This window comes from Triturus cristatus, chromosome 3_2, assembly GCF_964204655.1.
Source record: "Triturus cristatus chromosome 3_2, aTriCri1.1, whole genome shotgun sequence".
In the NCBI taxonomy this organism is placed as follows: Eukaryota; Metazoa; Chordata; class Amphibia; order Caudata; family Salamandridae; genus Triturus; species Triturus cristatus.
Window position 1 is genome coordinate 230,393,683 of NC_140584.1, and position 25,190 is coordinate 230,418,872.

General features: G+C 38.9%; 1 protein-coding gene across 1 annotated transcript in view; it reads right to left on the reverse strand.

Moving 5' to 3' along the window:
- Positions 1-25,190, reverse strand: part of LRP1B (LDL receptor related protein 1B) — a 3,634,433-nt gene that overhangs the window by 1,412,622 nt on the left and 2,196,621 nt on the right. The window contains exon 31 of the mRNA XM_085647014.1: positions 12,097-12,191. Within this exon, the coding sequence (XP_085503140.1) occupies positions 12,097-12,191 (95 nt within the window). The remainder of the gene's footprint in view (positions 1-12,096; positions 12,192-25,190) is intronic.

The following is a 25,190-nucleotide window of genomic DNA, read 5'->3' on the forward strand; positions in this document are numbered from 1 at the left end:
AGCAGTGGCAGAGTGTCCAAAGCATCTAAACCAGCAAAAACGAAATCCAGCACAGCATCAAAAATCCAGGTAGTAGAGGCAAAAGATAGGGGAAAAACCCACGCCAAGGATGTCAGGTCTAACAAAACCCTTAGGCTTACTCCGAGACACTAAAGTAAACACCAGTCTACAGAATAAGTACCACTTTGTCAGAAGACATTGTCTGACATTTAACCTCTGTTTTTGAAAGTACAGTAAATGTGACACAGTAAAAAAAAACCATAAAGATCTCTTTATTGCTCGCTCATTCTCCTGAAGTCCAGCATGGTTATTTTGGGGTGCTGCGCACCTCCGGCATCCTACTTTCAGGTGCCCATTCCTGTAAAGTAACACATTGAGAGATGTTTTCCATTATTCAAGAGTGGTGCACATGGGAAGAATTTGCTTAACAAGAATTGTTGCGTTTTTCAGATCATTTAAACCTTCACAAAGGCTGCAAAGATTATTTTCTGGATTATAAAAAATAGCAGAAAAAATATCACCCAAAACATATTTTAGAGCAAAGCTTCTTCTATAAAAGAAGTTGCTTAGAAACTTCTATTAAGCAAACATTTGCCAACTTTGTCACATTTAGAGAGCTTTAAAGGCACATTTTAAATTTCATTACAAGACCGGAGGCGACCACTATGCATTAGTTCTTTAATGCCACTCCACACAGTACTTGATATACCTTTTACATCATAAAGAAAACATTCTAGAACAGAACATCCCTTACATAAAACAAGTATATGCACATACCAATCTGCCTTTTTTAAATGCCAGTCTTTGCAGATAAATACCTTAATTCCTATTGATTGTTAATAGTTTTTTATTATTGTGGTTTGCTGAATATGTTTCCAACCTGGGGTAAACACCCGCCTTTTAATGTTTTTCCTTATCTTCTGCTACATTATTGTTCAACTACCAGTGTGTCCTGTAAATGGGGGTTTTTATGCCTTTTCTTTTTAGTGCGGCGCCTGTTTCGAATGTAACTATTTACGTTATACCTCTTAGAGTGTACAGCTTCTTGTTCCCTTTTCCTTCCACATCGCTGTCTCCCCATGGGGCCCGGAACACTGAGAGCCCTGTGGGTTGTGTGCAAGTGAACTCGGGAGACGCATCTCTCATTACCGAGGGCCCCCGTGTGTGTCTACCAACACGCCAGGATTCAACAGACAGGCTCCGCAGTAAGACGCATTCACCTGACGCGTATAAGATGACAACGTGTCGGGTTGCTATTAAAGGAAAGTGCTGGTCAATGGCCCAGTACTCAGAGTGCCATAATCTTTGTCTGGGTTACTTTTAACACAACCCAGTGGGTTTATGCGGTCACTAGAAGACAATGTATCATCACGGCCCTGTAATTAGGTGGAGAGTTAGCGTTTGCCATTAATTCCAAAATAATAATTTGATATTAAGCCTCTCCCTTATTAAAGGTACAACCTACAATTTGAGGGTTAGTGATACGTGACCCTCATTATTATACTAAAAATGTCAGATTAGGAGTCAGAAAGCCATGATATATCTCAGGCAAAGATAAATGACGTACTAATCAAGAAACACATTCAGCAGGAGACGCATACTTGGGTACGTGAGAGCCTTGATCAGGTTATGGCCAATGAAGGTGTGTGGTGCCTGATAATGAGTCAGACTCTGGGTCTGTCTCAGAGGGAGACTCTGAGTTAGGAGAGAAAGGAGGTAGTAAATTGAAAAAAATTCAAGACATATTGAGAGAGCACCTCAAAGAAGAGTTCCAAGTACCTTGAAAAGAATGGGAGGTCTAAGCACCTTGAATAGCATGGAGGTCCAATGTGGCACAAATACGAAAGGTGTCCAATGCAGCACAATAGAATCAGGTGCCCACAGTGACACTCAAGAGATTGAGGTGAGGGAGGAGGAACAGGAAAGTGATGCATCCATATACGAGTATGTTCTAGACCTTATCCAGGGGAACTCTGATGAGGACCAGCACTTTCACAAGGATAAAGCCACTTCTACCTCAAGTAAATAATTAAGGATAAGTAGGAAGAAGACATTTTTCCCTGCACAACATTAGACACCACAGGAGTGCCGAGTGGTGGCCCTTGGACCATGTGTGCAAATTCATCAAGAGATGGATTAGGAACCCTCTTGAGAGAGAAGCACATAATATTCTAAAGGCTGAATGTTCAAGGCCTGTAAAACATGAGAAAGAGTGCCTAACCCCTAACCTAGACTCAGAGCTCCTACAATTTCTCTTTAATCTTAGATGGAGCCAAGGAAGGGGCTTGAAAGATCCCTTAGTGCTTGTCAAGACTGCTTCCTAGACATACTTGCAAACCGGAAAGGATCATTGACATGGCTGAAGAGGCACATGTCAACGAGCTCCCGTTAGACATAAAACTCCTCAGAGGCTGGAGCCAAAGAGCTTTGGTTCTTCTTGGAAATTCCAATGCTGGCCTCAGTGCCAAGAGGTGTAGCGTAGTATTTATGAAAATGAATCCCAAACTCAGAGACCTAGCTGGGAGAGAAGTCTCTGAGAATCCCATGAGTCTCCACTTTGGCGAGGACATGATCAAAAGCCTGAGCAAGTAAGTGGCCACATTTACTGCCCTCACCAAGGCCTAATCTAACCTGCTTATGGGTCTTCAGCTCAAGTGTTTTTGGATGGGCAAGCAGAAGGGGACTTTCTGCTGGACAAGGTCCCACTTCTAGAATGTTAGACAAAAATGGCTTTGGCAGAGAATACCAAGTCAGGTATACCACAAGCACATGTCTGTATCATGCAAGGGGGTACAGGTCGCATGGAAAAGGCCCAACTGGTTACCAGAGTGAGTACAACAATTTCACAGACTTCTTCTTTCCTTAGAAGAGTGGCAGGTCACCTCAGATTTTTTTACCCAGGCCTTGGAATCAATTACACAAGACCCATGAGTGCTAGAAACTGTGCAGTATTTCAAATATAGATTATCTGATGGAACCTTCCAAGAGAATTAGTTTCGACCACTGGTCTGCAGAGTGTGGTGGAAGAAGAGGTAAAATCTATTTGGCAGACTGGCGCCATTATAGAATTTCCCTTAGACCACAGAGGTTTTGTAAGTACACTCATCCTTGGGGGGCCAAGATAAACCTTTCAGATTTGCACAGGTCCCTTGTATACAGCCATTGCAAGATGGAGGGATATGTTGCTAGAAAAGGATTGGTTGGTATATTTGGACCTGAAGGATGCTTAGTTTACCACTCCAATGGCCAGGGAGATTTAGCACTACCTTCAATTCATGTGTCAGGGACGTATTTACCAATGCCGTGCTCTCCCATTTAGTGTCTTATCAGCCACTTGGTGCTTTACCAAGGTGACGAGAGCTGTAGCTTCCTATCTCAGGGAGTAAGGTGTACATATGATCATCTACTTGGACTATCATGTCCCAATGCCAGGCACAGGTTAGGAAGGACTTGGATATGGTTATGTCCCTGGAGCATTTTGGCTTTGTAGTAAACAGGGAGAAGTCTATCCCTACCCCCTCCAGGTCTCTGGAGTTCCTAGGATCACAATAGACACAGTGAATGTGGTTTTATTTCTGCCCTTAAAGAGAATCAACAAGATTTAAAAGGAGCTGAGGTATGTGCGGAAATAGGAGTCTTTGAATCTGAGGGCACAAGCCAGACTACTTGGTCTTCTGTCCTCTTACATTCAGGCAATCTTTCCAGGTCCCTTTCATTACTGTGCTTTTCAGATCATAAAAGCAAAGACCCTTTTGGCAGGATTGGGGTATGGAGACAAGGCAGCTTTTGATCAGGAAGCCAAGTTGGATTTGAACTGATGGCTGGAGAATATCAATGCCTGGAATGGCAGGGCGATCTTTGGCTGCTCCCCAGAATTAATTATGGAGCCAGATGTAGGTTTACATGGTTGGGGTACACACGTGGGTACACTAGACACTGGGGGATTGTGGTTGCATGCATCACATAAATGATTTGGATTTGTCTGCTGGGCTCCTTGCCTTTATGAGTTTTAAACATTGTTTGAAAGGCAGAGCAGTTTTGCTAAAGATGGACAATGTTTCTGTTGTAGCTTCTATATATTGCTTAGGAGGGACCAGATCTATTCAAGAAAATCTGGATGCTTTGTTTGGAGCACAAGATCAGCTCGAAGGCAGAGCTTTTGCCTGGCAAGGCAAATGTGTCGGCAGACTGTAATTCAAGGTTTTTAAGGGATTTCAGTAACTGTAAATTGAGTGGGTCCTATCAGTATATCATCTTTATTTGGTTTCAGATCATAAAACTATAAAAGCACAATTAAAAAATACAATCCAAAAGAGTCCTTTTAACAGCATACCAAAATAAATGAGTAAACAAACACAGAAATGCATGGATTACATACAGTACTGCAATGATAAGGAATTGTTTGGGGGCACAATGTATGAACACTCTAGGAGTTCAAGGGGGTCAGACATAAAAGCCAGACATTACAAAGTGAATAGTGCTGGGAGGGGTAAGTGTAACACAACCCATGTAATTCCAGCTATACATGAGCCTGATAGCAGATTTAAAAGAATTAAGTACATAAAAAACAGTGCTACCCGTAAACATTTGTAAAAAAATAAATGCGGGTCGCACTTGCTTAAAATTAGCTTTTTTCAAAGCCTTTATTAAAAAGGACTTCCTAGTGGTGTCATAAATACTACAAACATCATAAAATGTACAATGTCCTGTGGGGATTTTCCATGGCAACCACAGGACGGAGGTATTTGACCCTTACTTGTCCCCTGGGAAGGGCTAGAAGGAGATAAAAAAGGTAAAACCTGAACCTAGTCAATAAAAATCTGTCATATGAATTTATGAAACCAAGTGAATACAGCTCCTCTAACTGGGTTGTTCTTAACATAATACAACGACAAACACTGGGCTTCAAAAGCTCCTTCCTTTGCCACAATCTGCTGCATGAAAAAGGCCGCCATAATGGTATTTAGATCCGTCTTCTTGATCCGGTCTGAGTAAGTAAAGAGGTCTCCTCTCCCCATACTCGTTAGACTTGCTTCAATGTATTTAAGCCACTGTACACTAGAGACATGGTCTAAGGCCATGCGGTCTTTTAAATCACTTTATTTAACGTGATCCCCTTACCTGCCCATATTTTTAACCATAGGGCCACCGGGCAAAATGCTATTAGGTCAGAGATAAAGGTCATACCAAGCTCCTCGTGTACAGTGAAGGAGAGAATACCCAGAAGAACTGATAAAAGTAATCTCAGGTCATCTCAGGAACTTGTTTTCTACAGTTTGGAGATCATCTGAGTTAGTATACCCTAAGATTTTGCTGCCATGAAGTGCCTTGGAGATGGACTTAGCCCTGTAAAGATTTAGTAGGGCCACCCATAAGTCTTTTGCCTAATCTAGAGGCAAAATTAAATAAGGCTGCAGTGTCCCGGGCCAGGTCATTTTTCTTCCGAATGAGTTGGGGCCCCCATTTCAATTTAACATCTAACAAAACTCCCAGGTAGGAAAAGTCACTTGACTTTGGGATTGGTGACTACCATACCTTAAAGGTGTAGGGTCTGCTAGTAGGGGCCCCCATTTGCATAGAATAGGACTTGGAATATTTGACCTTCGGTCCTGTTCCCCCATGAAGTGGACACAAGAGTTTAAAAGGGTTTACAGGTCCTGTTCAGTCTTGGCCATTAAAACAGTGTCATCTGTGTACAGCAGAACTGGGAGATCTCGCTGTCCCACCTAAGGAAAATCTGACTTGGTGTCCAGTAAGATGTTCTCCAAGTTATTGATGTAGATGTTAAATAAAAAGGGGCCAAGATGCAACTCTGGTGGACCCCACTCCGTATAGGAAAGGTATGTGAGACCTTCTAATCGCCTGAATATCGCACTGCTGCATTAGTGTCCCAGTGTAAATCTTGTAAAAAGAGAACTATGTCTCTATCCACTCCCATGGTTAGCAGAAACTGCCACAGCATGCTTCTATGCACGCAATCAAATGCCGAAGAGCGGTCAATAAAAGCCAGGAAGATTGTACCAGGGCACGTGACTGTATATTTGTTCATTAACATGAATAGGTTCAGGCATTGGTCTAATGTTGAATTAAGCCATATTGTACGTCGGACAAGATATTATTCTCTCCGGCAGATGTGGACAGCCTATCTGGCAGAATCCTTCCAACAACTTTAACCACTGAGTCCAGTAGGGAAATTGGCCTATAACAGTGTGTACTGTCTCGATTCCACTTTTTGAACACTGGAACGATAATGGAGGTAGCCCATGAGACCGGAGTGCCGGACCTAACAGCCGCATTTATAACAGGGGTGAGTACAGACACCAAAAAATCTATATGGGACATGTAGAAGTCCGGGAGATTCCATCCGGACCAGGAGCCTTATTGTGGGTCATACCATGTATTCCCCGCCTCACTTCACCCTCTAAGACAATCTAAGCTGATTTGCCATTACCTATCCCAGATGGAGTGCCCTAAATGGCTGACCCAATCATTCTCTGTAATGTGGGTGTCCAGTGCATTGGCTGCTTCCTCACACCCCAGTTGTTGACTATTGACGATGCTTCAAATATGTAAACTACTCTTGAGAGTACTAGCTTCCAAGAGCTTGCTCTAGGCATCCTCCTTCAGGGCTTCCTTGCGGATATGAAGGGCCACTTTGTTCTGCTTTCTATATGTTCTACATAAAACATTATTTCTAGGGGTGGCATGCAGTTCATCTTTAAGCTTCCTGACCGCTAAATATCACTGATAAAGAGTCAAACTACCTCAGTACCCTGTCATGTTGACTTTTGGACAATCGGTCCGATAATTGATTGGCGATAGCATGGGAGATAGATTCAAAAGCTTTAACAATCATCTAATCCGACCGGGACTGAGCAGCCAGGCAGATCTGGATCTCGTTCTGACATTTAGCTTGGAGAGATGCAAACAAGGAATCAGGAGTGATTTATGTCCATTTCAGCCTTCTTTCCCCATCAGTTGTTTGCAGTGCAGCACCACCCCACTCCCCTTCTTCATGCTCAATATAGGCCATCTGGCTTTAAGATATAGCGGGTTGTGATTGCTACAAATGCTTGCTTTAATACTAAAATCAGCTATCAAATAAAAAAGAGGGGTGGAGATAAAGATGTAATCATTAAAGGTGTCGCCACCTTGCCCTTTGACTGTAGGAACTATGACCCTCTGATCTGGGTTCAGTTTGCCCACAGCTGATAGGAGGTCAAAATTGCATGTTAGGGTCTTCAAAGTGTCCCCCTGACCACTATGTTCAAGATGTACTGAGGAATTACAGGGACAATTTGAACCCCATTTCTTTTTGATCTTGGATCCCCGCTGGATGAATATTAAAGTCTCCCACCATAATGATGTTAGTTGTGTGGCGGGTGGAGCTATTAAAGTTAGTCAAAAAGGTGCCCAAACGCGTTACATTACACACGTCAGGATGAGACGAGGTAGCATTATAAAAATTCAGGAGAAATAAACTGCTAGGTCCTAAAGAAATTTACAAGGCCTACAGACAAGGGTTAGTTGTGCTCAATTCAATGTCACCTTTCAACCTTAGTGAAACATAGACGGCGAGAACCCCCTTGGCTCTGCCCACCCTTTAAGGAATTGCGGGTACTGAGAAAGACTTCTACCCTTCCAAAGGAGGTGAGTTATCAATAACCCAGATCTCTTGCAAACAAATATGGTCAAACATTTTAACAAAACAACACCATTCTGTAACTGTGATCTTGGGGCCTATTTCAGGAAACTGTGTCAAATGTGGGGGCCACTAGATTTAAATCTCTTTGCAAGCAGGCTGACATTTCAACTAAAGAATTACTACAGTTGGATGCCAGACCCGGGTGCTTTAGCGGTGAATGCCTTCCTTCAAACCTGGAACGGGACCAATGCTTACACATTCAAGCCATTCACAATGATTCAGAGAGTTCCTCAGAAGTATAGGCTAAAGGGACGTTCCCTTATCCTGATAACTCCCTTTTGTGTATTAAAGGAGTGATTTCCAATGATTTGGGAGTTAGCTGGCAACATTCCATCTTTTTTCTTTCTGCTCTAGAGGGTGTTTTGAGAGACGCAGATGGATGGGAACATCCTCTGGTTCTGACAGGGACTTTGAGCCTTCTTGATTAGAGGATATCAGGAGATCTAGAGAGGTGTCAGGCCTTTTGGGAAGAGCTAAGGAACTCTTTGAGGAGTCCTGGGCTCCAGGAACATGCTATAGGTATAAAGGAATATGGAAAATATGGGTACTTTGGTGCTTGGAAAGGGATTTGGATCCTGTGGAGGCTCCTATAGTTGAGGTGGTGATTTTTCTGTGTGAACAGTTAAATAGGGACATTGGCTACAGTACAGTAAACTGCTATAGGTCTGCAGTTTCTGCAGGACGCAATCTAATCAAAGGCAGGAGCAAGGGAAAAATGCTCCGGTCTCTAGAGTACTCAAAAGTATCAGGTTAAGGAGACCCTCAGGACCAAGGTATGAGACCCTCAGGGATGCAAATTAACTTTTAGGTATATTCTCCTCTTGCCCTGGTAATATATATTTCAACCTGGAAAAACTTTCTTTGGAGCTGGCTTCCTTATTTTGTCTAATATCCTGCCGTCGAGTATCAGAAGTTAAAGATTTTTAGGCAAGTAACAGAGTATACAATGCCTTTAAGGTAACCTTTGAGATTATAAGGAGAATGAAAATAATGGCTGACATCATATTTTCCCCAAAATTGGATTCTTGCAAAAAACTAAATGTTGTTAATTGCATGAAGGAATTTGAATACAATAAGTGAGTTTCAGCCATATGACACCAAACAACGTCTGAGTTCCTTTGTAAAACACTCTCAAAAGGTTACCAGTCTAACTATTGCAAGATGGGGGAAATGTATGATGCAATTAGCTGGTGTAGATTTATAGAAGTGTCAAGGTCATTCGATGAGAGTTGCTATGGCTAGACAGTCTTCTTGAAAGGTGGCTGATTGGAGGATATCTCGAGAGTTACTGACTTGTCTAATTCTGTCTAATTTGCAAAGCAGTACTGTAAACCAATTGCTCAGACATTGCAGATATGGTTTTGGAGGACTACCAACATGCATAATGGTAGCCGCCGGTCTTGTAATGAAATAGAGATTCTACAAATTAAATGGCAAGAGAAACTGAATTTCAGTAAAGTCACGGAGGCTAACATTATACCACCCTCCCGTCCCAGAGATGGAGCCTTATCTTTTGGTAGGATTACGTTTAAAAAAGAAGTAAAAAAGGGAAATAATGAATGGAGTAAGTGTAGTAAAAGTTACGGATATATAAATGGACAGTTGTTTGATATTTTTCTTGTTGTTTCTTTCATCAAAGTGTCGTTAGCTGGTGCATTGATGTTTCTTTTTCCTTTCAGATAATAGAATGTATTCATAATGATGCAAAAGGTCTTTCAAGTGCTGGGTGGAGTGGCATTAAAGGACATAATGTTAGCCTGAGTCTCTTTAAGGAAATTCAGATTCTCTTGGCATTTATTTGGAGAATCACTATTGCACTGCCCTCATCTATAGAACTGAATGTAAGCTTAGGCAAAAACTAGAAAAAACAGTTACCTTTTTATTTTAAGATGATCTGAGCACCAACCTACCGAAAGGAGTGATTCACAGGACGGAATCTTAACTGAAATATGTAAAAGAAGGAGGTAGACTGTCTGTTGTGCTAAGAACTTTGATTATTTAAGGTCAAACATCCATGTAGTGCTGCTTCTTGTTCTGCACTGAGGCCAGATGCATGATGAATGCCTGCCTTCCAGTTTGATTCTCAAACACATAGATAGATAGATAGATAGATAGATAGATAGATAGATAGATAGATAGATAGATAGATAGATAGATAGATAGATAGATAGATAGATAGATAGATAGATAGATAGATAGATAGATAGATAGATAGATAGATAGATAGATAGATAGATAGACAGACAGATAGATAGACAGATAGATAGATAGATAGATAGATAGATAGATAGATAGATAGATAGATAGATAGATAGATAGATAGATAGATAGATAGATAGATAGATAGATAGATAGATAGATAGATAGATAGATAGATAGATAGATAGATAGATTGATAGATAGGAAAAGAGTGTGGGTTATTCCATCCATCACCCCAGAGTATTAACTTCTTGATGCTATTGATTCTACAATTTAACTTGTACACTTCCTGAGGCACACACTCTCACTGATATTTAAATTCAGATTTCCACTTTTAAAACAGTTTTTGAAAAAATACCTATCTTTAGTGTTAGTTTATTACTGAGGAATTATACACTTGCAATAGCACCTTCAATTAAATGTTAAAGATTTGTTGTGCCCACTGCACCAGAAAACCTTACAGTGACTTTGTTTTTCTTAAAATGGAAAGATTTATTTTCAAAGCATTGAGTAATTGACTAAACCATCTTCTGTAACAAGAAGATACCATATGATATTACCTCGGTATATTTTGGATGACTTGTCAAAGAATTGTGATCTAATTGATAATTGTCAAATTGGTTCTGTAAGGCAGCTCATTTCCTAGATAATGCCATGTGAAACAAAAATAAATATTTACTTCTACCTATCACTTCATTACATATGAAAAAAACATAATAGCATTGCTTGTTGAACACTTTAGAAAGGTGGGATTTTAATAGGAGTTTCACAGCACGTTACTCAATTTAGTAACAGTAGACCAATCGAACATGTATTTAATTGTTATACAGATTATATCATCCTATGGAGAAAAAAATCCTCACTGACCTTTATTGTTTGCTAAAAACACACACTGTAGGTTGTATCAAATAAATTGGGCCTTCTAAGTTAAGAAACAACCAATGCCACTTATTTGGACTGACTGGTTTTTTAAATAATTGAAGAGCTGCAGCAGTTCTATTTTACCATGTTAGACCATGGTAAATGGTTCCATATCACAAAAACCTTAAAGGCCTATGCTTTTGGTTCAAATTGTCGTTGAATTTGCTCTCATGCTCAAATGTAGCCAGAAACCACACACCAAAACAGTCATAACAGAAACAAGGCAACCAAACTACAACAAACCATGTTGTATTACTGCAGCACAAATCACAGCAGTCCAAAAAACAACAACAGAATAGCACCACAACAAAATACCATGGAGAAAATATATATATACAAACTTGTTTGTCATTCATTAACGCCTACATCAAGAAACCTACTTTCATGATACAGTGGTAAAATGTGTTTGCACCACACACTTCCTTAATTTACCTTCAAGGACATGAATTAGAGGCATTCAAAAATGAAGGAGTATTTCTTCACAAGAGGTTAGGTAAATTTGTTAAATATTGGTAATAATGGGTAATATGTTGATGGGATAAAGAAACTAAAACTACCATTACTCAAGTGAACTCAATGATGAAAAATACTATAGGCTGCCTAAGGATTTCAGCCTAAGCTTCTATTAGGATTATTTTCTGAGGATAGAGCACTATAGTAATATTGCAGTGCATGCATTGTAATTTTAATAAATGCTGATATTTGTATTAAAATACTACAACATTGTATTGGCCATGGCCAATTACCACATTCTCATGTTTTAACCATAGTAATAAACATACAGCACAGAAACATTGCTACTGACTTCTCATTTACAATAAAATAAAAGTGTTTAAAGAACACTTGTTATGGCGTAAAGGATGTTGATTGAGCAGAAAGTTAAGGTTATGAGGTGTGACAGCACACACTCTCCTATCCCTAATGACTCCAGAAGTTTCATTCCTTTTCCCACCCTATGCTTTGGAACAGCCTCCTATTTTCTGCTGAAAAGCTGTGAATGGGGAAGAATGAAAACTTGAGAATATAGCAATGGTTCTTTAACCCTTTTTAACTTTCTGTTTGTGTTGATCTGTTCATTACCCCAGCCACCACCAGATTTATGAACAAAATATGTGCAATATTAACTGGTTCCACCTTGCTTATGCAAATTCAACAACCATATAGTTAGCTAAACAGATGTATACCGTTAATTTACATTTCCTAACAGAAACGTTTTCTACTGTACATTATACATTCATTTAAAAGACTATAAATTTAGCACCATTATTTACCAACTGGATCTTTTTGATTCTGATACAGAATCTTGCTGTTGCTTCCATCCATATTTGCCATATTTATGGTGTTCCCATCAGTCCAGTACATTTTCCTTAAAAAAAAACCAAAAAACTGTTTTAGACACCAGGCATATCATAATAAATCTTTCAGCTTTCAAAGACCCAATTCTGAGTACTCTGATAATATAGCCTTCCAGCCCACTGCCGAGGACTATACAAGTTGTTAAAGGCCCTGAACCCAAGGTATAGTCCCAAGACACTGGCAATGACCTATAACAAGGCAGAGGGCCTTTAATAACTGGTAGCCTGAGGTAGAAGGTATATAAGGCTATTAGAACATTCCACTCACTAAGGGTAGAGTGTTCTAAATGAAAAAGAGATAAACAGAAAGACACACATTGGAATGTTGGCACCCTGGTTTAAACCAGGGATTAGAGGCCTGGAGCTGCTCCATTGTCTTCAATGGAGCTCTGAACATTCCAAAGTTCTCATTGTTTATATTTACTGCAGCACCTATAATTACCATAGTCAAGGCATTGGAGTTGCAGGAATTCTCTGCAATTAAAAGGTTGTGTCTCAGAAATAGAGAGTAACATGCAGAAATTGTTTTGTAACACCTTTCCTAGCACATTTTGTCCTTTGTCATCTCATTTCACATCAGAGTTCTTGCTAGTTTTCAGCAGATAAAATGATTGTTGGTGAACATGAGGTATGCATTGTTTCTGCATCAGTTATAAATTTGTTCTTGCAAGAGGAATAGATGGCGTAATTCTGAGTCCTGCAGAAATACTAGATACTGAAATCGAAGTTTGAAAAATTTGTTAGTGCATTTGTAGAGATCTATCCTGGGTTTTTCAGGTCAGAATAAGTGACAATATGTTGAATCAGTTTTACTGCAGGTGATCATAACTTGCATTACATCACCCACTTTTTTTTTTAAACGTCATCTAAATTTTACCTGACAGATGTTTCTGCAGTAAAATCGTGGGTCTAGGAACACATTTTCCAAAACTCAGAATATGGTGGACATATTTATGAAATATGCACACATAGCAGGGCAGCAAATAAACTTGCTTCTGCCTAAGTGAATTTCTTGATTTTGCAAACAAAAACTAATTTGAGTTAAAAAGTGCAGAAGTGTGTGTTGAATAAAACGCATATAATAAACATAAATTTTGTAGTAGGTAATCATACCTAGATGTCATAAGCACACAAGTGAAGTAACACAATGCATTGATTTAAGTTGGCCTAACCACTGACGACATATGAACAGAAATTACACATGAACATTGAAAGACCTATTTTTCACATTGAACTATTGTTTTTCTTTCCACTGCAGATGCTGTAACATTCCAGAAGCCATCTGTTATCTAGTGAAAATGCATTTGCTATGTATTAGACAACAGATAACTGATAGTGAGGTCGAGACTGAGAGGAGAGGAGACAACCGGAAGGATGATTCATGGGAAAAACTCTCTGAATCCCAGAATGTGGATGAAGTTCTTGTCAATGACTTTATCTGTGGCCTATTGTAAAGATATCAGAAGCTGGAGAGTTTACTCACTCCCAGGAGTTTATTGAAATCTTACTGGATGTAGTGAACAAATTTATAATATATTAAGGAGTGCGCTTAAAATAGTAGAGGCTTCTCTCACTCGCATTTGCCTAAGATCCTTCCCTGGGTTTCTTGAGACCATATCCCTCTTTATGGGAGATTACTTTGAGCCTATTATTAGATGTCTGCTAATTTATAGCTGAGAACACTTTCCAGCTTAACATTTTATTATTTTGATGTGCAAAGTCTTTATGCATATGCATTCATTCTTTCATCAGAAGTCTTTATTTGGTTCTATTCTAATTTAATTTAGATAATGGAAATTCTTTTAATGCACATATTTGCTGAATTATTTAAATTTTAACTGTTATACATATTAGATTATATTCATTCCTGATAATGATGCTTAAACAATTAATGCTTATTGAATATATAAAAAACTAAAGATTTGAGTCATAAAACCCTTTAATTCACACAAATTCTCTTTTTGACTGAACTAAAGTCTTTAATGATTTTATCATTTATGAGTTTTGATATCGATTACTGCTCCTTTTAAATTCTCCTTGTTAATGGACAAACGTCTATATGGTCCATGGTGAGGCTTTTTTAATGATTACACTCTAAGATTAAGATATTGAAAACCTTGCTTCGTCCCTCTGCTATTTTGCATAAGAGGAAAAGGAGACAACAGTACAATATCTATTAAGATATGATCATGTCTTCCAGTGCTGCCACACTTTAGGCTAAAACCAAAGGAAATGATGGACGGAGTGTTGAACATTGCAAACACTCACCCCCAGTCAACTGATCTGGGTTTAATCCATCACTGTTCTTTAGCCCACTCTGCCACCCCAGTTCAGACATGGCCATATGCAAATCAGTCTGACCCTGTGCCTCATGGGAACAGTCCAGCCCGAACTGCCAAGCCATGTCTTCCCTGGACCGGAAACAAGCTTCCTAGGACCGGTTTCTGGCATTTCAGCCGTCTTCAGCCAGGCTTGCTTGAATCCAGTGGCAAAGTGAGCAAGGGACTCACGTCTGAGCATACCCTGCCAACTTATGGCGAACAAAGCAAAAACCAAAGGAAATGATGGACGGAGTGTTGAACATTGCAAACACTCACCCCCAGTCAACTGATCTGGGTTTAATCCATCACTGTTCTTTAGCCCACTCTGCCACCCCAGTTCAGACATGGCCATATGCAAATCAGTCTGACCCTGTGCCTCATGGGAACAGTCCAGCCCGAACTGCCAAGCCATGTCTTCCCTGGACCGGAAACAAGCTTCCTAGGACCGGTTTCTGGCATTTCAGCCGTCTTCAGCCAGGCTTGCTTGAATCCAGTGGCAAAGTGAGCAAGGGACTCACGTCTGAGCATACCCTGCTGCCATGCACCAACATACACACCTTTGTGCCAGAGTGAAAGAATGTGTGCATTCTGTAGGCTTTCGATGTTTACTTTATAATAGATTATAAATGAAAAGTATAAAAAACGAGGATAATGAGAACATTTCTCCTTGTTATGGCTGCCTCGACGAAGCATGCGTGTTTGGCACAAATCCCTGTCAACTAATGTTTGTTGGCAGAGATTTACACCAAAATCCATGGGTGGTTGCATGGGAACATCCATGGACTACCCATTGAACGCACCCTTGTCCTTTGCTTGGTACATTTTCTTACTACTTTCAGAGAAATAAATTGTGCAGAAAAACATTACCTTTAACCCTGTGCATTGTCACAATCATCCTCAACTTGGTATGGCTCCCTAATGGAGGCAGTTGTAGTTATCAGAAATCACAATTTGCTGATCCCAATTTCAAAACAAGAATATATTTTCTGCTAGTCTCAAAACAGAGTGGCATAGTTCAAAATGTTTCAGAGACTGAAGGATGTTGTGTACTTTGTCATAAGCCTTTTTTTTGCTAGAAACCCATGACAACCTGCTTACCTAGGACAGAGAACCACTGAATAAGGAAGTCCCTGTATATTGTGCTTCACACCCTGTGCATGGTACTAGGTAATATCTTGTCACCAGCATTATCTTTCACGAAATGTGATAAAGTCATATGATATTTGTAATAAGATCCTACTTTGTTAGTGGATTCTGCTGTACATAATTTTATTTTCAAAAAGACAAATGATAAATCTTTACAATCAAAGTTGTGCATTAAGCATGGTATTGTAATATTATCAAATGTTTGGGAAGGATGAGAAATGAAAGCATTCAATGGTTTACGATTCAAGTAACAGACAAGGAAACCAGGGGAAGTTCAGATATGATAATAAATATTTTAAATCATCATCATTCAAAATTATTTCTTGAGATCTTGAAAAAATAAAATATACTCAACATTTCAGAAATGTGAAAGAGCATTCTGAGAGTTATTTGAGACAGAACGGAGAACTCAAATATACATTGATTCCTTTTTAAGGCTGTCATTTCTCCAGATGATACTCTTAGGAAATTCAAGTTCAGTCTCCCTTGATCAACAGTTAAACAGTTGAAAAGCTGTGTGTTCAATGAATACTCAATTTTAAATGTTATTGGTGTCCAACAAACATGCATAGTTTGTGCCATAAATTCACTAAAAGGCTTCCAATGCCTTGTTAGAGCATTGTGGTCGATCCAACATATCAGTACAAGGTACATTAAAAAATGATCATTACAGAAAGCATGGCTAGTGGCGTGTGATGGATCCTTACATATAATTGAAAGGTTACTACTCTCTAAAAGACCTCTGATGCTTGTGGTTGATCAGATAAATTGCCTATTATTATTATTATTATTATTAGCAGTAGTATTATTATTATGAAACACATGACTATCTGCACAAATGTTGTCCTGCATAGTTAATTTACCCTGGTCATAAGGGCCGCAAGAACCTGTCCTTTATAAATGGATTTTAGAACCTGTGAATTACCCAGGCTCTGCATAGTATTCTGAGCAGATGAAAAAGATGGTAAAGACAAGAATGCCAAATAATTTGCTTGTTTCACCATTAGAATTACAATAGTTAATTATTTTCATATGAAAGAAATTGCCTCCCATAAGGACATTTTTTTCTGAAGGTCTTTCATCATAGACCTTCTGCTATTCAGAGATGTCTTCAAAATATAAGGTAGCCCCATTCATATTTTGCAAGCCTTTCCTAGACTGGATAAAATTGGAAGACTTACCAGTGCTTGGTGGGCAACTGATGTCAACCACCAATTTCCGACAGGTTTATTTTAATGCAGAAGTCAAAAACCTCTTCACATGAAAAAATATCTATGTTAATCAGATAAGAAAATGTAAGCCATGCCAACTTACACACAAGATGCTCCTGCCTCACCAGATACACTGAGTCTGATTCACAAGGGTCTGTTCAGTTTTTGAGCAAGTCTACTCTTTTCAGTAAGTTTATTACTTTTTGTTAACCCCTTGTGTGCCACGCCCTTTCCCCCTCCTGTGCCGGGCGTTGTATTAGCGGGCGGGGTTCATGACGAGATAGTCTCGTCATGGGCACAGCGCAACCGTGCTCCATGACGAGACTATCTCGTCATGGGCACTGAAGAGGTTAACTAAGTACTTTTTTGTAGTAACTAACACTTTTGTAGTAACTTACAATTTTGTAGTAAGTCCAGTACTACCCATGTCCAACCACTGCTACTGCAACATCCTACCTTAGAAATAATGATGGTGGGAACTTAAAATAAAACCTAATAAAATAATATTAAATTAAATTACTTAACATAGTTAAAAATATAAGTAGAAACTAATGTTAAACAAATATGCATATAAGTAATACATATTTATTATTTAATTAGAAAAACTTACATATTTTCTAATTAAATAATACATATTTACAATTTTATATATGTTGTAACATTAATGTATACTTTATCACAGGTACTACAAATCACTCCCATGAAAAGTAAGGGATGTAATGACTTAAAATAAAACCTCATAGGAAACAAGGTTAAATTAAATAAAATCTTTAAAACTGTTAAAAATTTAAGCAAGTAGAAATCAATAAAAAGGTATTTTTATTATTTATTTGGAAAATATTCAAATAATTGTGTTACCGGGATGCTTTTTAGCCCATCTTTTAGATTGTTACTCTACATGTGTGTGGTGACTGTCGTACTACATTCCATACAGGGTGATTTACTTTAACATCTGCACAATTTGTGCGACTTGGTTGCAGACTTAAAAAAAGATGAATATGCCAATTAACTTAGCCAAATGGTTATGATAATTGCAAGGAAAGGCAGATGCAGTGAAGGCTGCTTTAAAATCCCTCAATTTCCATAGGTAGAAAACTCAAGCCATATTGGTCCATAAAATGTAAATAAAGGGCTAGAGGGACAGGCATGATAGACAGATTAAGTATGCTTCTAAGTCAAGTAATTGAGCCATTTGCTAAGGATCCTGCTAGAGTTTCCCTATGGATCAATTCTTCAACCATAAACTAGACAACAGATATCTACAATTTATATTATTGTCTAGTCATCTGTTTTATTGATATATTGACTGTTTATATCTGAGTTTTGCAGGTTGGTGATCATCTATCAAGTTGCAGAGTTACAGCATGAGAGCCTGGAGTGTGTTTAAGCTCTTGGCCCAAAGATTTTCAGATGAGCTTACGTTCTTCATGATTAACTGGAACAGAAGCATACAGATTCCAATTGTATGACTCCCAGTATAAGGAGGTATGCAGTTTAATCAGAAGCTCTAAGGGAGGCATTTGAAATCTTCAAGAACATGGTGGTGGAATTAGGGATGTATTTAGAGTTAGACCTTCACAAATGAAGTTTTAAACCTAAGAATATGGAATGATCAGTGCCACTGGTGGTAAAATAAATACCCTGCCACACCCACTGAAAATGCATGTTCCTTTTGGATATGAGAAGCTTTTTTGAACAAAATCCTTTGTGCTGATCTCTTACACTGTCATGCAAAAGTATCTTTAAGAACTCACTGTGCAAAGCAGAAATGCTTTTCCACTAAATGCTAAATCCAAACATCTATGTTGACAGTAACGTTGTACTTATTACCTGTGGAAAAAATAATGTGAACTGACTGCTGTTTATGGCACTGTCTATAAAGACTATAAGATCTTTATTTATCTGCATTTACATTGTTTTATTTGTTTCATGCTATGAGACCTAGGGTCTGATTACGAGTTCGGACCTCCAAACCTGTGGTGGAGGTGTGGTGGCCGTTGGGGACTGCAGCACCAGTGGTTCGACAGTTGTATTACCACAATGTTGGTAGTACAGTTTAGGACTGCTGCAACCGCCAGGAATCCGAAATACCTAGTATTGGCATGCCAGTCTTGAGGCTTCAATATGCTTGGTGCAGGCCGCTGCGGCACTTTCAAGCATATTATGAGTTCCCTCACTGCCATTGTTTTCATGGCTGTGAAGCTGTCATGCAAACTGTGATAGTTAGGAAACAAAGCTGCCTCAGGGCCAAGGGGTGCTGCAAGGGGGTACATGTTTTGTCCCCCTGTGTGCAGTCATCCCCTTTCCTGCAAAGCATGGATGTTAGAGTCCATGCCATGCAGAAACAGGCTTTGTCATTCCCATTGTGGTGCCATTTTAATGGGCACACCCTGGGAACGACAAAGGTCCACCCTACCAGACCACGAGATTACTCATAATCTAGCAGGTAGCCAGCGGTCGAGTTTGGTGGTACTGGAGCGAGGTGCTGGCATGGCAGCTCGCTCCAAGACTGCCAAATTTGTAATCTGGCCCCAAACCATATTTTTGTATGCGTGAGCAAGAGTCACTCATCAAGCATATCCAGAATGAACATATTTTGGTGGCTGCAGCAAGCCACAACAAATGCAGATTTATTCAGTTCAAGTGAAACCGAAGAATTCGAGTGTGCTTTCCTTCCATGAGATTTATAATAATTTACAACACCATAAAGAAGGGTTATCTTGTTTGAAGACTTTTTGTAACTTGTTTATAACCTTTGAATGCCATATTTCAACTCTCTTAGCTGGACTAAAATGTAGGTGTCCTAGGACCAGTGGTGGCTCTTAGAGGGAGTGCTGCAGGGTGGTGGTATGGGGCGGGACAGGGTGAGGGGGTAGTAGAGTCAGACATATGATGGCATGAAGTAAGGTAAGTAAATAAATGTTAAAAAAACTATTTACCTTACTCCATGACATCGTATGTCTGACTCCACTATCAACCCACCCTACCCGTTCCCCGCCCTGCAGCATTCACTCTGTGAGCCACCACAGCCTAGGCTACTCACTGGGCTACTCTCCCTTGATCCATCTGGATTCCTGAGAATTCCAGTGAAGGAGAGGCATCGTTTTAATAAGTTATTGTTTCTTTGACAATAAAAATAGATGTTTTTATCTTTTTACTTAGAAAATACTGTGTAGACCTATGAGACCCAACTAATCTTAGCCCAGTATCCTAAACACCGATTGTGGCTAAAGCTGATGCCTATACAGTGGTAGCATGGTTGTGAGAACCTCTAAATACTATAGGTATTTGGAACCCAAACCCAACCTTTGTGCATCATTTGCTAGAAGTCAATGTGTTTATATTTTGATGGCTAGAATATTTTGGGGTTCTGATTGTCCACCTTCCCCACCTTTAATTGTCTCAGAACTCAGACGTCTGGATGGTATTAGAAAATGCCATCACTTATCTAAAGCATGAAGGACATTTTACTAACATCTCATCTTCAGATGATACATATATACATTCAATGCATATCCCACCAGTTATTTACTAGGAAACTCTTCCCATATTTTAAATCCCAGTGAATGAATGGATTAACATTTTCAATTCTGTCACTTGGTTTTGGGTAAGTCACATGATTTTTCTCCAAACACATGGCCTACTGAAAAGGCATTAAAACTTTTTTTGGGCATCAGCTATAGTTTGAAGTAATCTTTTGGGCAACATATATCACTGGTCATGCCTTACCACGACAAAGTGTATAGATGCACATATATTTATCATGTTTGTCAATTATTCATTTATAGATGTGAAGGATTGAGGAGCTGACCCTTTTGACCTGTGGTAACTGGTGCTTACAGGGCAAGAAATTTAGCTATAAAGATCAAATGTCCATCTTTCGGAGTCTTTTATTGCATTTGCATCCTTATAAAATTAAGGCTTGCAGTTTGCTTTGTTGTTGAAAGATAAGGATTGTTATCATGTACGGCTTCATGCTCAAATGTGCTTATTAGAAGTGACTGTATGAAGCTGTAAGTCTGCGGAAAAATCAGAATGAAGTAGGAGCCATGACATTTAATAAATTTTTAGTTCCTTTCATGACAACATTTGACTACTGATTTTTTACTGTCATTTCACCTGGATATGGTGAGGCACTTTCAACAGCTATTCATGATAGATTAAGGTAAAATATTAGAATCATCATGAGATAATTTTTAGCAAAGTTGGTCTTCAAATTCTCAAACAGGATCTCATGAACAGACAGATATAGCAATTTAACTTCTCTTAGTCAAATTATTCATAAAGTCTCAGACACATTGGATCATGCTGCAATGATCTGCCTATTCTTTTTGGACTCGCCAATTTTATTTAATATTTTGCATGCTATTTTGCTGGAATATCTAGGCATTTCACCATTTTGAGAAGTGAAGTACATTGCAGTGCATGGTAAGTGGTTGGCTAAACCCAATCAATATAGATTACACCTAGGTAAAGATAATGTAAACATGCCCACATTCTGTGCAAGTAGAATGAATACAAATGCCCTTATGGGCTACTGTGTATTTTTGCACCTCAAACATTACATTTAAAACATGGCATTGTGGCAACCCCTTCAACCCCGAATTGGTGTAGGCCACAGCTGCAACAGGTACATGTTAAAGGACATTGTTTGAAGCTTAGTTCCAAAATGAACAAAGTGTCTTGAAGCTCATGGGGCTTAAGTGCTTAATGACTAAAAGAGAGTTACGTGCAATGCTTGTGCAATAACAGAAATTCAAACGCTATATTTTCTTTCATGCATAAAATACCTAAATGTCTTTTCATCATTGTTGTGATTTACTAAGTACTATACATTTAATTCATCTTACATTTTTAGGGGCTATTCTGCAAACTTGATTTTAAAAAAAGTAGACTCTGCTTGAGCACTGGCAAAGCCAGTAAGCCCTATTTCAACATAATTGTATCTATATGGGTTAATGTTTTTTTATAGCCATTTAATATTTTTCAATATATATCATTGGAATTTATTTTAACTCTGAGAATAAAACCAGAGCCTATTTTAGTCAATAATGTTATCTGCTAAGGAATTACTTAAAGATGTTATTAAATTATCCAATGTTTCAGAATATAAACGGTTTTAGGACTTTGAAAAAGGAAGGCTTGTTTTGATTATGTTTTTTATCGGTGTAGAGGAGATGCCAAAATTGTTTGCATGTGCACATTACCAGATTTAACATAAAGGTTTCTTGGAAATGATGGTGTACACTGCAGCTTTATTAATTGATAAAGGAGATTTGTATTGTTTACTGCTAACCTGTGGTAATGTAATACCAGTACCACTCATTAAAGAGGACATCGTAATAGCATGGGGAATTACAATGTGGGATTGATATTTTTGGTTGTAACACCAAATTGAATTCATTGGTCCACATGCTTTGAGCAGATGGTAAATGTATCCTAAGGGCTGTGGGTGGAGTGAAGGATGGGAGAGGGGGAGTGGGGAGTAAAGGAGGAAGATGGTTGAGAAGAAGATTGAAGGAGAAAGTATTTATTGGCAGGGCATTGTATGCTATGGGTAGCCACCATAATACCCCAAAAGACATCACAGAACAATTTTATATGCTCAAATCATATGGAACATCAAGCAGTGTAGAGTGAAAAACATTCAGATTTGCCAAGACAAAAGCACAATACAATCAACATTCAAATTCTTCTCCTACGTGGGCCCTTTCCCTATCCCTACCAGCAAGAAGCATGGATATTTCATAACTGGTTCTAAAGTTTATGAGAGCACCAAAATGTCTGATCAGGCTTAAAATTAATAGACAACCTCTATCCATCGCATCCTTAATATGACAAAAAAGTAGCATCTTAAAGTTCAGTACTTGCTTAGGTTGTCATTGCTCTCATCACTATAGTCATAGAAGTAAAGACATCCTAATTGTCAATTACATAAATGCACTTCAAAGAATTTGATTGTGAATAATTAAAAAAACATGATTTTATTGTCAGCAAAAAGTGTATTCAGGCCAAAAAGTGGGTGGCTAGAGTGATATTTGATGTTATTATGTCATGCATTTATATAGGGATGAACTATAACCATTCATTTTCATGGGCAGAACACTTAGAACTAAAATGTACATAAAATATTTGAGTACTCATTGGACTCTAAGGCAAAAGCTATTACGCCCACAACAATGTCATTTTCATTGCACAGTGGCCCCCTACCGGTTGTGAATGGGTAGACAAATGTTGTGTTCTTTGAAGGACAATTTTACAAAAAAGCATCATGCCTTCTGCAGTCATGCCAGGGTCCATACAATTAGAACTAAATGTTTTAAAACTGGCAACAGCAAATATTCGAATTTTGAATTCTTTTTTGGCATTAAGTTAAATACTCTGCTATAGAATGGTAGTCCTACTGTGTCCATTAGTCAGATAGATTGTTTTAGCATTAGAGAAGATATTTTGTGGTTCAGATAAAAAATCTAGACATTTTTGAATATTCAGTGAAATTGAAATCATTTAATTATATACTAGAATCTCAATGAGTTGTGGGAACAAAAGAGCAAGACAGCACTGCAACTCAGTAAGTAACTGTCAAATGCCAAGCTTTTATAGCATAAATATCTTTGCACATATACCCAGACCTGATGTATGCGCTGTTCCTAAAATCACAAAAATTGTACAAGGTAAAGAGTTAGACCCAAAATTAATGTTGTTTGGTTCTAGAAGCAACAAATTACGAAGCATATCGCAAGCTTTCCTGCTTAAGAGTAATACAGTCATGAAATGGAAGACCGCTCATTTATCTTGATCCCAACAGTTCTGTTCTCTGTCAAGACCTACCATAGATGTGATGAATACAGGCCCCAGCTAGGCCCGCAAAGCACAAGGGTTCGCTCTCCTGTAACGGAATCTATAAGGAAGTTGGCACGGAAACTGCAAAGTACAAAAACAACGTTTATTAACCCTTAAGGGTGGTCCTACAATCCACACAACACTCTTCAGTATTGCATGGAGTAGCACAAAGAACTTGCGTACACAGTCCCCTTTTATACACAACAGAGGGGCTCATAGTGGGTGGATACAACATGAGGTCGAAGAACATTACCGTTTATGGTCATTCTCGATACTGAATCAATACATGGGCGGAGCTAACATACTCTTTGGGCCCGCGAAAACACATGGTCAAGCAAAGCTAATTATAACAGATGTGGTCAAGTCTGGGCATGCGCCAGATGGACAAGAGAGCTATTTATAAACTGTTACTAGGCAGATTACAGGAGCAACTAACACAGAGGTCGGACTCTCCTCGTGACGAACACGTGGCAGCATGTCAATACAAAATGGAGTCCGGACTTCTGTCAACATAACGAGGAAAACACGATCTAAAGGGGAAGCATTAATGTTTTCAGTAAATGCTTAATCACATTCTGCTTTAATTTACAACAGACGACCCTTTCAGCATTTACTGAAGACATCCGGCCTCCAAGAATAATCATCATATATATCAATTATCATCATTCCCTTAACCTCTTTAGCTAGACCCTTCTGGCGAGCAACATCGGCAATAGCTTTCTTATCTGGAATGCAGAATGAAATGCATACGGAACAGCACAATGGTCCACATTGAATACACATACAGAAAAGGAACAGAACTGCTATAATAATGCAGAGACCAGTTAAGACCTTCCATCCCCAGGCAGTAACCAACGCCCAAAACCATCCAGAAAAGGACCAAGTGCCGTTTTCTGTGTGGATTTCAGCTGCTATTTTATGCAGCTTGTTAATGGCGTTATAAACGGATGGCGTATGATCAGGGATGAACACACAGCAGCTACTTCCAATAATTTTACAGGCTCCACCTCGATCAGCTAGCATTACATCCAATACCATACGATTCTATAATGCAACAATCCTAGTTATTTGTAATTCTTCCGTAAGATTCCCAAGAGCGGCAGCAGTCTGATTTGTCACAGCTTCTACCACTCTTGTCAATCTTCGGATCTTCCTACTATTCAAAGCAGCTCCAACAAAGAAAAACAGTCCTAAGTTAAAATCAATATACTGTTGCAAGCTGGTATCGGTTTGATCCACATCATCAATTGATAGAGTACGTTTATATCTATTTACAGTCACATTATTCAACAGTTTTAAATCCTTATGATATGACGCGGGTGCTAAGAATACAGGAGGTAATAGGAATGATACATAGCATACCCCAGACCACCCAGCCGGCAAACGGTAATAACCTTTATTTCCACATACAAAGTAGGTATTATGGGACGCTAGGAAGGTACTGTTGTTCAACCCGTCAATGTTCAATACGGTTATGCAATCACTGACA